Source organism: Zonotrichia leucophrys, chromosome 13 (assembly GCF_028769735.1).
Source record: "Zonotrichia leucophrys gambelii isolate GWCS_2022_RI chromosome 13, RI_Zleu_2.0, whole genome shotgun sequence".
In the NCBI taxonomy this organism is placed as follows: domain Eukaryota; kingdom Metazoa; phylum Chordata; class Aves; order Passeriformes; family Passerellidae; genus Zonotrichia; species Zonotrichia leucophrys.
Genome location: NC_088183.1, coordinates 4,514,527 through 4,529,314, shown reverse-complemented (window position 1 = coordinate 4,529,314; position 14,788 = coordinate 4,514,527). Strand labels below are relative to the sequence as shown.

At 46.6% G+C, this 14,788-nt stretch overlaps 1 protein-coding gene across 4 annotated transcripts in view; it reads left to right on the top strand.

Moving 5' to 3' along the window:
• The window catches only part of CYFIP2 (cytoplasmic FMR1 interacting protein 2), a 49,888-nt gene that overhangs the window by 30,925 nt on the left and 4,175 nt on the right, over positions 1-14,788 (top strand). For 3 of the 4 annotated variants that reach the window (XM_064725193.1, XM_064725194.1, XM_064725192.1), the window contains exons 24-30: positions 3,584-3,727; positions 4,552-4,642; positions 5,299-5,429; positions 8,478-8,550; positions 9,052-9,146; positions 13,447-13,685; positions 14,084-14,231. In XM_064725193.1, coding sequence (XP_064581263.1) covers positions 3,584-3,727; positions 4,552-4,642; positions 5,299-5,429; positions 8,478-8,550; positions 9,052-9,146; positions 13,447-13,685; positions 14,084-14,231 — 921 coding nt within the window. The remainder of the gene's footprint in view (positions 1-3,583; positions 3,728-4,551; positions 4,643-5,298; positions 5,430-8,477; positions 8,551-9,051; positions 9,147-13,446; positions 13,686-14,083; positions 14,232-14,788) is intronic. The other variant, XM_064725195.1, reaches the window with a different exon arrangement.

The following is a 14,788-nucleotide window of genomic DNA, read 5'->3' as shown; positions in this document are numbered from 1 at the left end:
TGGTGAGAAGGCAGGAGGGAGAGGCAAAGCCAGTGCCTGTGCTGTTCAGGGCAGCAGGCTGAGCCTGTGGCCAGGAGGGGACAGATGGGCCTGGTAGGGAGAGGCTCTGAACAAGTGTCTTGCTCCTCTCTAAAGCCAAAATGTGCTGGAGAGGAACTTTTCCAGAAATGTTGACGCTGAGTCTGGAGTTACTCATTCCACTTTCTAAGACACTCTCAGCTGTTGCACTGAAATTAGGTTGGCTGGGAGCCCTGACTTGTCTTGGGCTGTGTGCAAATTCTTTTTTTGTCTCTGAGTATATTGCTCTTTCATTAGCTCTTCATTTTTCCAAGGGAATTCTGTAACTGTCAGTATTATCTATTATCCCTCTCTGTTCAATTTTATCACATAAAACTCCCCCTGCCTTTCCTCAGGTGAGCTCAGACAGGTCTGAGTGATGGCCTACAGCAAGGTCACAGACATGGAAATAGAACTGAGGATTGATTTGCTCCATTTGTTGCTAAAGCTTCTCCAGAGCATAGCTGGTAACCCCCTGAGCTCCTAAAGCAACACTGGGGCCTTGCCCACCTGCTCACAATTACAGATGGCTGTCCCTGGGTGCAGGGTGGGCTCTGTGGGACACTGGGAGCTCTGCCCCGTGCAAATCCCAGCCTCCCATCCCCAAAACCTGCCCATTTGGCCCCAAACCAAGGATGGGGCAAACCTCCCAGTGTCTCCAGCAGCTGCTGCTCACAGGCAGTGTCGGGTCAGGTTTTGCTTTGGTCCTCTGAGGGGTCAGAAGTGGCCACTGAGCGCGGGGGAGGGATCTGTGCTGTGCTGTGCAGCCAGCTTGTGCCTTCAGCTGCTTTGTCTTAAAATACCCACTGGTGTCATTTTTTACATCCTACAGTCTCTACCCCAAGCTGTGTATCTCACCCTTAAATGGAGTTATATTTTTAATTGCTGGCAGAGCATTATTATTAGACACAAGCCTGCTGTTAGTGCACTGTGTGGCTCTGCAGAGAGCTCCAGGAACCCACCTCATCCTGCAGACAGGCAGGTGTGAATCATCCTGCTCATCTGCAGCCAGTGCATACCCTAAAAGGTTTCTTCTCCCAGTCAGGCTAATTGCTGAGACCCCCACTCAAGGGAGGAGCTGGTTGGGAGCTGCTCTCCAGCCCCTTTATCCCACTGAGGAGTGAGGGAGTGCTGCCAGGTGATTTGCTGTACAGCCAAATCTCAGCCCTTCTGGCAAAAGCCTGACCAGCTGCACCACAGCTGGGGCCAGGGGTGGCAGCCCATCCCAGGGGAACAAGGCATGTGCACAGACAGAAGTCCCCTGGCTATGGAATAGCAAAGACCCCTCCAGAAATCAGTGTGGATTCATGAGCCCACTGAAATAAGGATTTTTTTTATTCCCCCAAGCTAGGATGAGCTAGTGTGCTGAGTCTGGGGAAATAACAGGGTAAAGTGCCTACAGGGAGGTGTGGAGGGAAGGTGCGAGGAGCCATCTCTGGCCACTTGGATCACCCCTGCAGCTCTCACTTTCTGGGGACACCTGAGGCTGGGACAGTGCATTGCAAAAGTTAAAGCAACAAAAGCTGTGGAGTGTGGCTGGGCTGGGGCCCTGGAGCACTGACTTCCCTCTGGGATGGTCATGTTGGCTATTTGGCAAATGTTCCAGGTTGGGCATTACCTGCTGTTTAAACAGAAACACTTTTCAAAAAAAACACATTGCAGTTTTTCACATGTATCAGGGTGCATAACCAGTGGCTTTGGGTCTGTCTCTACCAGACTTTTAAAGACTTGGTTATCTGAGGATGCAGACAGAAGCCTAATTGAGGTGCTCAGTTCTCTTAAGAGCTGGTATCCAAGGAGCTTTGAAAGTAGGCTTCTGTCTGCCTAAATAATTCTTAACTCTGACACATACCCACATACTCAGGGCCCTTTTTTTTTTTCTTTAAGTTTTGATGGGAGAGAAAGGTCTTGCTTATTGTGAATGAGCCTCCAAGGCAGTCTTTCTGCACTTAATATTGTGTTTCAGGGCTATTTGCACCTACCAGGAACAAGAGGTGAAATTACATTTCACAGAAAATAGAGGACTTTCTAGCTGAGCCTTATTTTTGCTGGTTCAAAGAGCACTTAGGAATTACAGCAGGTAACAACCTGCTGGACCAGATCTGTAGGGCTGTGACAGAATGAGAGTGAATTAATTGATTAAAGTAACTGACAAGTCTGTGAAAGCGTGGTCAGTGCACTGGTGAAATTCTGTACCTGAGAGCAAAGAAAATACTTTTCCAATTTTCAGCCAATGACTTTGTAACCCATTAGCAGCTCAGAGGAACTGTTAAAAGTAAACCTTGTGGAGTGAGTCAGGAGTTGAGGGTGATGGGAGTCTCCAGCTGGGGATATTGCAGCAGTGGTGGAGCAAAGACAACATTTTGCCCTGTTCTGGTACCCCAGCCCTGGCTCCCTTTCACCCAAACCTCCTCAGTGCCTTCATCCCATCCCTCCCTTGGCTCCATTACTGGTAGAAAAGGATCCCTGTGGAATATGTCTGCAGTATCCACAGGAGGGCATTTGGGATTCAGTCTAATTTGTTTCCTTATCTTTGTTTTACCTGTAGGTCAGCATGAGCCTGGGGTGAATCTGTGTTTTGTTGGAAGGGGCACTGCATGCCAGGATCTTTTCCAGGATGGCTTTTTTGCTGTTCCCTGAGGCTGAAGTGGAGATGTCAGGGGGGGAGAGTGCAGCCCCTCTGCTGGGCTGAGTCGTGATGCCAACACTGACATTGCAGAGCCCTCTCTGAGCATGTGGTGTCTCAGCTAAATCTGATTCTCAGTACTGCTCTGCAGAGCACACAAGTGAATTAATTCCCCCTACCTCTCTTTGCCTCACACCAAATGGATCCTGTAAATGTTCCAGTAATGAAATATTGCAGCAATTTCCATGTTTCCAAGATGACACTGATAGAGTACATTCCTGGAAATCACTTTCTGTTCTCTGCTGCTAAGAATTTTTGGGGGCAGTGTCCTGGGCACCATTTTCCCCAGACCAGTGTCAGATTCTTACCCTTGACACAGACCCATGGGAAGTAGAGGCTGATGTAAAGCTTTGCAGGATGGAAAAAGGATCTTTTCTGTGTCTTTTCCATCTGCCCTTAAACTCAGTTGCTTCAGTTCCTACTTTTCTTAATATGCCTCATTTAAAGCAAGCGCTCATAGGGGGAAAAAAAATCTTTCTGCTTGAATGTATGTAAAACTTTTCATTTTAGTGGAGAACAATTTGATTTTGAAGAGGCAAAGGGCCACTGAACTGAAATATTTGATTGGGAGTGTATGGGAGAGTAAATTACCTTGGAAATGAAAGTGGTGTTGCTACATAGGAGGGTAATAAAACCTTGTGACATGACAGTGTTGAGGTTAGAGTATATCTGAGCACATAAGAAAAGCAATCTTGTCTCCTACAAGAAGCTCAAGTGGGAATGGCCATCGGTATTATTATTCCTCCTCCTCCTCCTTAAAATTTGTACATAATACTGTGATAAGAGAATTACAGGTCTGGTCAGGAATTACAGGTAACTGTCTCTAATTCCAATTTGCAGCCTCTCAACATCGCCTACAGCCACATCTACAGCTCCTACCGCAACTTCGTGGGGCCGCCGCATTTCAAGACCATCTGTCGGCTCCTGGGCTACCAGGGCATTGCTGTGGTCATGGAGGAGCTGCTGAAGATTGTCAAGAGCCTGGTAATTCTGAGCCTGGCCCTGGTGCTGGAGAGACCCCAAAGCTGGATGGGGGCAGGCAGTGTGGGCGTTGGCATCGGGGTGTTGGCATCGGGGCACTGTCGTGTCTCTCGATCCATGCTGGAGCACTTGGAGCCATGGGCTGGTTTTCAGTGATGAGGAATCCCAGTGATTCCTGTGGGATGGTGGAGTGTCTCAGCAGGATCAGACAGCACTCAGCACAAAGATTTTACGGTTGACTAAATGGAATTTAGTGCATTATCTCATGTAATGTATCCACAGGGTGCAGGTGTGTAACTCCAAATGACAGCAAGGGCTTTAAGCTAAGCAGTGAGCTCTGCTCTAATCCTTGTGTGTCCAAAACATCTGATCTGCAGAAACTTGCTCTACATGAATGTAAATTCTTTATTAAACTCTTGAGCATCCAGGGATCATTCCTCAGGTGGAAGGAGCATTTCCTGTGCTAGGGAGTGAGTCCTTTGGCAGCTCTGGTGAAATGCTTTTTGGGTTAGAAGCACAAGTCCAGCTGCATCTAAGCTGAGCCTTGTCTTAGATTTCAGCTGCAAACAACACAAACACAGCAAGCTGTATTTTGAAGTTGAAAATCCATGCAGCTGGGATTTATTCTTTGGGAAAAGCACTCTGACTCCATACACTTGGGCTGAATTTCATATTTGAGTGAAATCCAAATTAAGCAAGTTCTTCTCAGACTCCAGCTGAAGTTTCATCGTGTGCTGTCAGATGTGGACCCATGCACAACCAGCCTCTTTCAAAACCAGTGCCAGGAGACCTGGCATTCCAGTTTAACCTCTCTTTGTCTCCAACAGCTCCAAGGCACCATCCTGCAGTATGTGAAGACTCTGATTGAAGTCATGCCCAAGATCTGCCGCTTGCCAAGACATGAATATGGCTCTCCAGGTGGGTGCTGCTGGTGGGATCCTTCAGCAGGAGCTCAGCCATGTGTTGCTGCAGCATTTACTCAGGCCCACACTGATGGTTAATCCAGGCTGGGCACCTGTCCTGCCAGTGCCACTTGCAGCCAGGTTTGCTGGGACACTTACAGCTGCTCTGCTGTTAACACTAGAACAGGTATAGGAAACCTTTCCAGGAAATCTGCTGGAAATTTCCTTTTGAGCACATAGATGGCTGATAAGGGAATGTCTTCTGGTAGCCTCTCTTATATTTTCAGGATTCTGTAAGCTTTTGTGAGTTCACTGGTATTTTTAAATGCTCTGTTTAGCTGGTGAAGAGATTTTTTTTGCAGCATGCCTGCAGTCAAAAACTGTGGCTGCTGTACATGAGCCAGCACCAAGTCATCCATCACAGCCTGGAACCTCTTTCCTCCTCTGATGAAGAAATCCAGGGAGTTTAAATTACTTACTCCCTATTTCCCAAGGTTTACTGAAAGCAGGATAAGACACTGCCTGTTAGTTCTTCCCAATGCCAGTCTCTGTGTATCCATTTAGCAGCTGCAATTTGTGATTAAGGGAATACCAGACACTGATCATCTTTTCATCCAAATTACCGGAAAGTGATTCCAATCTCTTTCTGACTGTCCTTCCTTCTCTTTTAAGGAATCCTGGAGTTTTTCCACCACCAGCTGAAGGACATCATTGAGTATGCAGAGCTGAAGACTGATGTGTTCCAGAGCCTCAGAGAAGTGGGCAATGCCATTCTCTTCTGCCTCCTTATCGAGCAGGCTTTGGTAAGGCAAAACCCCCACACCAACGTGGTACCCGAAATTTCCAGCTCAAGAGTAGAAGTGCAAGTGGGTTCTCCAGCAGAAGAGTTTCAGAAGTGTTACTTTCCAGCTTCTCATGTTCTCAGGGTCTCTCTGGGGCTGTGTTATTGGAGTCTTGGGCATGACCATGGGGATGGTGTGCGTTGGCACTGGGTCAGGCCTCTGGCATGGCTGAATCTGAATACTGGAACATTATTGGACCTAAAGCTGCCCCTTGTTTGTCCTGCTTAGAAATAAAACTGGAGCTAACTTCTAGATTGTGAGCTCTCTGGGGCAGGGATCAATACTTTTTTATATGCATATTTGTACAGTGAGAAGTAGATTTGACCCCTCTGCTCTTTTGGGGTGCCAGTGCAATGGAAACAGCCTGGTTGATTGTAATGGTGGAATGGATAAAGCAGTCCAGCAGGAAGGAAATATGACGATTATATATGTCCTAGGACATCTTCACTGAAAATTTGCTGGAGTAACAACTTGGTATTGCCCCCTGCACTGGAGTTTTAAACGTGCACAAGTCTCTCAGCTCATGTGATACCCTTAATTGTGTGGGGCAAAGGCTGTGGCTGAGTGCCATTCATCTTTTTAGCTCCTAGTTTTTCACATAACAAATTTACCAAGCAATGAATTTATCTCATAATTTAGCCCAGAGCCAACTGAGGAGTGCTCAACAACAGAACTGTACATTAAATGGACATACTGTATCATAATGGTTTGGGCAGGGTTGTTTCAGTTTTTCCAGAAATATTTCAAAATTGCTTCCCTAGCATAAGACAGAATTTCCAAGCAAAACCAGGAGTTTTGTTCAGAGCAAAGCCTTAATAAAGTTCAAATATTCCAAGTTTTATCTGGCCATAGAGCACAGAGAAAACTAAAAGTCTCTGCATGTCCTCAAAATGGATATTTCTGCCCTTGCCTTTGCATTTTAACTCCAGATCTAGAGACTTTTAATTCTTGGTGTAGTGTACCAAACACATTCAGTGAGCAGTGGTTGCATAAGATGAATACAAGAGATGTGTATCACCCAGCAGCTTGGCTGTTAGAGAATTTTATAGAATGACCAGAGTTGCCAACTTTACTCTGGCAGTTTCTGTTCTTTTTGTGGCTTTGTCAGTGCTTCCTGCTGTTCCCAAAAGTGTTGGGTTTTCTGCTGGATGTACTGCATTTGCCTTTCCTGTCACATCTTTATTGGGACACTCAAGGGACATGGTGGTTTCTTTAGAAATCCTTCATTTCAATGCAGAAATGTTCCTTCAGTCCCAAGAACTGTACATCAGCAGTGTACTGGCATTTTAGAATAGCAGAAAATAAAGATGATGGGAATTTGGGGTTCCTTTAAGGAAGGCTGCCCACCAAAGTCCACATCTGCTACTTTCTATGCCAGACAAAGTCTCTCCCTCTTGGATCCTCTGTTTTTCCTTGCAGTAACAGGCTTGGAATACAAACATTTTGCATGCAGTGGGCACTGGTTCCCACTTGCTGGAGGATGTCAGATGCACAGAGCCATCACAGAACAAGATTTTCCCTCTAATGGAGCTCTTGTGCAGCAGGAGGAATTGCTTTTATACTGCAATTACCTTCAGAGCTGTCTGAGTGATCTAAGGCTGGTGTTATTTGCTGGCAAAAATGGCTCTGATGCAGATGTCCAGTCTGCTGCATTTTACCCCCTTTTTATTGTTTAAGTTTGAGGAATGTGAGGTTGCTTGGTATTAAATTTCTAAGCAGAGTTTGTGCTCTCGGTTAATGGGCCTTGGGGAAGAGGTCTGTTAATAACACGACTCATTTTGGGACAGATATGAGGTGAATGCAGGCTGCAAATGGCTGAAAATGCTCACTGTATTAGAGGAAAACAGCAGTGGAAGAACATTCACCTAGGAATGAAACAGTGTTTTGCAAACAAAATGGCCAAGGTGGCAGGCCCACTCCGTTAGCATCAGCACCTCTGTGCCCGTGGAGGGGCCCAGACTGTTCCTGTCCCTCCAGCACTGTGTCACAAACTGCACTCCCACAAACTTGCTCTCATCCCAGCATCCATGCGCCAGTGCAGCCTCCTGCAGCTCCATGCTCCTCTGTCCTGCTGGCTGGGAGGGTGCTGTGCACCCCTGCATCCCAACAGGCCCAGCCCAGCCATTCCATGCGGGCCCGGGTTCCTCCTGCTGCGCTCTCATGATCTGCTTCCGAGTGTGTCCCCATCTCTCCAGTGAGCTCAGAACTGAAAGCATGGCCTGGGAGCAGGCTTTGGCAGGAGCAGGCTGGTGCCTTGTCGTGACACGATGCCTCTGTGTTGAACAGCTTTGGTTTCCTCGCTGCTGTTTCCCATTGCAGACTCGTGTACAATGTACTGTCGGCCATCGCTCCTCAGTCTCCACCTGCCTTTTTCTAGGTTTCTCCTCCTTGTGCATCTGTGTTTGGGATTATTTTTTTCTCAAGTGCATTGGCTTGCATCCCCTAAGGTGGCATCTCATGGTGTTATTCCTCTCTGGACTTCTGTTTTATTCTTCTTGGTGCCTGGCTGAGAACACCACACCAACAACCAAATAATTTCAGAGCAGTTATGATGTGCCTATTTGCAGAAGAGCCACATGGCAGTATATTTTTCTGAATGTACACTTCCTAAAATAAGTAAGCTAAAGGGTAATTTCCACCTGGGCACTCTCTTAAAGAACAGGCTGCAGGAATTCATTCAGGGCAAGATGAAATGGAAACTTCCATATTCTTTATCCCCTCTTACTTTCAGGGCTAGTTAGTAGGACAGAAAATCAGTGTAAAGGTCTAACCTTATACGGGCAGGAAGTAACTTAACTTGAGTTAGGGAAACTTCCTGACTGAAGCTGAAGTGTTACTTCCAATTTTAGATCATTTCAGTTCAAACACTGGAGTTACTGCTGAGCTGGGTTGGATCTGAATAGGTGCTGTAGGTGTAAACTGTTGTAGTGTTGCCCAGGCCCCTGAGCCATTCACTCTCCCCCATAGGTATTTTATAACTTACTTTATCTTTCTTTCTTCCTGCCTCAGTCCCAGGAAGAAGTTTGTGATTTGCTGCATGCTGCTCCCTTCCAAAATATTTTGCCCAGGGTCTACATCAAAGGTAAGAAGCTGAGAGGGAAGCAGTGGGCAGACTCAGAGGTGTCTGCCCAGAGGCTGTTTTCTCTCCCATCTCTGCTGAGGATTAGCTCTGACCCTGCTTCCCCCTCCAAACAGATCAGTGGATACAGCCAAACATCAGGTGCAAACAAAAGCCAGGGGTGCATCACCTGTAGCATAGTTACAACCTGATACCTCAGTCAGCTCGGGGGTTCCCTTGAGGTTTGGAAGCCATTTCACAGCCTCTTTGGAGAGTGGCAGCATGAAATGTCCATCTCAACAGGAGTGCTCGGGAGCAGGGCCGTGCTTTGGACATGTGTGATAAAGCTGCTGCTGAGACTGCACTGCCCATCCCTCCCTCGCGTGCATCACTGGCCCCTCATTGCTGTGGTTTGGCTCCCTGATCCCACAGTCTCCTCGGATGGTTGTGGGGGGCAGCTCTGAGCAAACTCTGGCGGGTCTCCACTTCCTCCTCTCATTTCACTGTTTGCTGCTCGCTTGACAGAAGGAGAACGCTTGGAGGTGCGCATGAAGCGTCTCGAAGCCAAGTATGCCCCACTCCACCTGGTTCCCCTAATAGAGAGGCTGGGCACTCCGCAGGTAAGGATTGCATTGGAAGGGATGGCTGTTGGAAACTCGTAGCAGTCCCCACATGGCCTGCTTGGCCTTGGGAAAAGTGATCTTTTTTTTTTTTATTGATTGATTGGTTTTTCCCACAAAACATCAATTGGACGAGCAAATCGAATCCTTGCCCAAGCAAACACTCTGAAGGGAAATTCGTGAGTGGGTCCAGGAACCACACACAATTTGTGTGTTGCTGCCTCCAGTCAGGAGAGCTGGCAGGGAGCTGTAAGGCAAGTGTACTAGTAGCCGGTTCTGAATCAGAACAACTCCAAAAACCTCTTCATCTCCACTTCAAAAAGAATTGCTGGAGTGGTTTGAGGAGAATCTTTGTAGAGCTGTCCTAACAATCAATTGCCATCACTTTTGGGGATCCCGTTTTAGGACTGCAGTGGGGTCCATTTAAGCTCATCCCTGTCAAGGAATTCATCTGAGAATGGTTTCCCTCCTAGCACATGCTTAGAGCTTCAGCACATGCTTAAAATTTACGGCTCCATTTAAGAATCTTCTTGATGTGGGTCTCAGCTTGGGAAAGATCTCTTGTGCAGAAACTCAGTACTGTTTAAAATATCTCCCTAGACTGATCAGTGCGGTGGGCAAAATTTGAGCTCCATTGATAGAAATTATCAAACTTCAAGTGCCCATTTACTTGGGGGTGATGGGATAAAAATCTTTCAAGTATCAAATGAATCAACACCCTTTTCCAGTAATGTACTGATGAGGGAGTGGAGAGAACACTCAGCTGGTGTAGGAGGTGACAGATCTATGGCAGGCAGAAAGTGGTTGATATTTTTTTCCTGTATTTTTTTTCTCATGGATCAAGGACATTTTGAACTTTGCATCATTGGAAATCATCTGAAGTAGAGAAATTGGCTGGATAACTGAGGACTTTATCTTACTCTGTAGACACTTCCTTTTAAAGGAGACACTCAAGAAAAACAATTCACCTCTGTGTTTTCGTGTCTTTGTGTTGGTCTTTCTATCTCTCCTTTCCATGCAAAATCATCATTGAATTCTGCTACTAGAGTCCACTTGTTGCTTATCTCTGCTGTAGTTATAATGGTGATGAAAACAAAAGATATTTCATGTCCCACTAAAAAGTTATTTTTCTGTAAACTGTTCCCATATTCATCACACAGGTACAGTTGGGTACCAGATTTCTTTTTTTTTTGAGCTCAAATGTAAATGAACACAAGATTTGCTTTCTATAGGTGCCTCCATAGCTTCTAAGCTTGCTCCTTTTATGCAGTTTTGGACATGCATTTTGGAAATGCAGTTTTGGACACAGGCCATACAGGATTTTTTCCTACAGAATGCATAAATGCCTTGTAACAATTGTCCAGAATCTAAGCTGACATTGCCTGCTCGAAGCCTCTCCCAAAAGGTGGCCCCATGCATGTTATTATAGTGGGGATCTGTGGATTTTTGCAGGTTTTGGGTAGGGTTCTGGCAAGTTCCCCAGTAAACAGGCTGTAAAAGAGGTTCAAAAACTGGAAAATCAAAACTGGATTTGTGTAATGGCAGGAAAACTGCCAATGATTGTTGTAAATAATTACTTTGCATTGGAAATCCAGAAGCAGCTGTTTGATGGACCATTTATAAAGAACTAGGGGGGTCAAAGTGGTTCATTAAAGGAATGCTCTCCCTTTTAATGCTGACCATAAAGGTATTTAGTAAGAGGTTTTCAAAAGTGCTTGGTCAGTCTGGTTTCTTCCCTGGAAATAATCAGAGCATTTGTTTCTGAAGACAGAAGGGATAATTGAGTCAGCACAGTGGCATCCTGTAGCAATTTACCTTGAGAGCATCCTTCCTCTCCTGATCTTAGAAATCGCTGGGACCCCAGACTGTGAGGCAGCTCTGAACAGAGCACCAACAGCTCTCCAGCTGCTTTGCCTGAGTTAGGATGTCTCCCCTAGGATGGTAGTCCTGTATCAAAGACTGTGATGAGTCTTAGAATTAAATTCTGTCTGTGAATGTGTATAACTGAGTGGCACTACCTACATACCTACACTGAAAGCAGATGCATCCCGTTCTAAATTGAGATCTCTTCAGAAATCGTGTACTAAGATCACTGGAGAGGTTTGTTCTCAAAAGTGTCCCTTTTATCACTATGTTTTAGCAAACAGTAATGCTAACACCTGATTTACATTTGGAAAGGCTTTGTTTCTGCTGTGCCCTCATTTTGCCATGATAGACCAGTGTGTGCAGGCCTGTGCCCATAAGAGCTGGGAGCAGGTGAGGAGAGGGACACTGTACAGCCTTTAGCTAAAAACCTGGATTAAATAAATCTTTGCTTTACTTGCCAAGCAAACACAGGCAGGTGTGTGCTGTGCAATCAGTGATGCCATTCCTGCTTTTAACAGATCAAGAGATCCCAGACCAGATGTGGCCTCTGCACATGATGACAGCTTTCCCTTGATATTTGCTATTAGTTGAACACTAATTGAGCTGGGGTCCCCAGAACATCCTTGAAATTGTGGCACAAGCAAGAATTGAAACACTTCTAATTTCAAGAGCAGCCAAACTAAAAATGCTTGAGGTTACTGCCAGCATAAATTGATAATCAGGAATGGGGATGTGCAGGCACATTCATGCATTTTTCAGAGTGTACTGAAGATGACCCAAGTAAACCAAGCATAATTCATGTTCTTAATGTCTGGCCAGGACCTGTGCCTGCCCTTTGTCCCAGCTGCTGTGAGTCCCCATTGTGACTGATTGGGATAACATTTTTATAGGCATTGCAGGGACAGCTGCAAATGGAGAAAATGCTTAAAAATGGCTTAAAGCTCCAGGAAGTCCTCTGGGACAGGCAAGGTCTCAGTCAATGTCACACTTGCTCTATGTGCCTGTTCTAGAATGTGGAGGGATGAAGGGCTCTGCCTGTGCAGCCACTCCTCTGCCAAGGTGAGCACGGCAGAGCCAGAGCCTCCCACAGCCACAGGCACGGCTCTGACAGCACCCAGCTCCCATTTCATGGGTTAGTTTTGGCAGCACTGCAAAGAGAAGTCAGTCCTGCCACTGGTACAGCAGGAAATGGGGCAGCTGAGAGGATACCAGGGCAATGGGAGACCCCCATGCTTGCACCACTCAGCTTGGGGGAAGGCCCCGCTTGCTTGTTTTAAATCCCCACCCTTTTTTTTTTTATTTTTGTCCTCTTGGGGAGCAGTGGGGCTGAAATGAAGTTAATTCTCTTTTAACTTGCCTCTAGCGTAAAAGCCAAAGTAACTTAATCCAGTGGAGCCATTCCAAATTTGTATATCTAAATCTGAGCGGGGATGTCACAGAAATTGTCCACGCATGTAAAGCTTCCACATCTGGGAAAAAAATATTTGGCTTTCTTATAAACCACAAGTTTTTCAGTATCAAGTTTGCAGTGGCTTCTCATCTTCCTCAGAGCTTTTTAACCCTAACTACAAAAGAAATCAAGAAAGCCATAGGCTATCTGCATTTTGAAGAGATGATGGCAATGCCCTGGGAAGCAAAATGTCCCTGTTCCCTCCTGTTTTATCTTCATAATCTGCAGAAATCATGAGATGAAACCCATTAAATGAATCATGAAATGGAAATCTTGAAACGAAGCGCTGAGTAGCACTAACAGGGCAGAGCAGCACGCTAGCAAAATTAAGGATCAGTATTTCTGGTCAGAGCTTTGCCTTCAGCTCTGGTGTTCTGACGTACATAGTTCCTCCAAAAGATTCTGAGGTCAGTGAAATAGAGCAGAGCGCTGAGGTGGTGTTTGCAGGGGTCCCAGGATGAGGGAAGAAATGAGAATGTTGACTCCATATTTCAGAAGGCCTGATTTATGATTTTATGATATATATTATATTAAAATTATGCTAAAAGAATAGAAGAAAGGATTTCATCAGAAGGCTAGCTAAGACTAGAAAAAGAATGATAACAAAGGCTTGTGACTGACTGAGACAGTCTGAGACAGCTGGATTGTGATTGGCCATTAATTAGAAACAACCACATGAGACCAATCACAATTCCACCTGTTGCATTCCACAGCAGCAGATAATCATTGTTTACATTTTGCTCCTGAGGCCTCAGCTTCTCAGGAGAAAAGAAATCCTAAGCAAAGGATTTTTCATAAAACATATCTGTGACAGAGCACCACATTAATCCTCCTGTGTGAGGGATGGGGGATCCTTCCCTGGTGGGCAGTGCCATGGGAGCAGCCATCAGAGGTAAGGTTGGACCTCCGGGGACTGACCAGGCAGCGTTAAACCCGGCGGGCGTGGGTCACATCCTCACTTGTGTCCCTGTGGCTGTCCCTCAGCAAATAGCCATCGCCCGGGAGGGGGACCTGCTGACCAAGGAGCGGCTGTGCTGCGGGCTCTCCATGTTCGAGGTGATCCTGACGCGCATCCGCAGCTACCTGCAGGACCCCATCTGGCGCGGGCCGCCGCCCACCAACGGCGTCATGCACGTGGACGAGTGCGTGGAGTTCCACCGGCTCTGGAGCGCCATGCAGTTCGTGTACTGCATCCCCGTGGGCACCAACGAGTTCACGGCAGAGTGAGTGTCCCCAGCCAGCCCCCCAGTGCCCTCAGCTGCAGAGAGAGCCTCTGGGGAGGTGCAGGGGCAATGTGGGTCCTTGGTTTGCTCAGCTTTGTGTTGGAACAGCTGGAGGAAAGAGCACAGTAAAGGGAAATGCCCAAGGTGACAGGGCCAACAACCCATCTATGAGTACTATGTCCTCACCCATCTTACCCCATGGTTCATCCTACACAGCCTGGCCTGAGTGTAATTCTGTATTCTCTCCTTCTGGGTTCATTTTCTCTAGGTGTATACTCAGGACTGAACCCGATTTCCCTAGGAATTCACCCAAGAAAGTTCCTGGTGCCGTGGTGCTTCTCTTGCCTAACTCTTGTCCTGTCATGTCTCCCCACCCATCACCCTGCTCCTCCCTCCAGGCAGTGCTTTGGAGATGGTCTGAACTGGGCAGGTTGCTCTATCATTGTTCTCCTTGGACAGCAGCGGCGCTTTGACCTCTTCGACTTCTGCTACCACCTGCTGAAGGTGCAGAGGCAGGATGGGAAAGATGAAATCATAAAAAACGTGGTAAGTTGAAGGGTGAGGTCTCAAAGGACCCAAACCAGCACACTTCTTTCTATTTTCTATCCTGCTTTGTCCAAACTCATCAATTACAACAAAGCCTGGTGTTAAGCTTATTCCTACTGGCTGCCCTTGCTGCAAGGTTTCCATCTGCAGTCTCAGCAGAGAGGCCAAGATTTTAATTGGCTTGAAAATCAAATCTTTTTTCTCCCAAAGCTTTTCCCTTCTTCCTGGGGTTGGGAAGCTGGACCTGAGGAGCTGGTATTTCCAGCAACCATCCTGTGATCTCGCTGGCTTTATCAATAAGCAGCTGGGAGCCTAGACTTTGGAGCGGTTAACTGAGGACCACTCTGTGATCCTGTTAATGCTCTGTCTTGAGTCATCAAACTCAATAATGAAGCGAGTCACCGGGTTCCTGCGAGGTGCTAAGTGGAACAGGAACATGTGTTAGAGCTGCTTTGCCTTAGCAGAGCTTTCCAGCAGCAGGGCACAGGTGCTGCTACTTCCTAGCTGGTCAGATGACATAAGACCCTTCATGTGCTGTTTCTCTCCCTCACCACCCC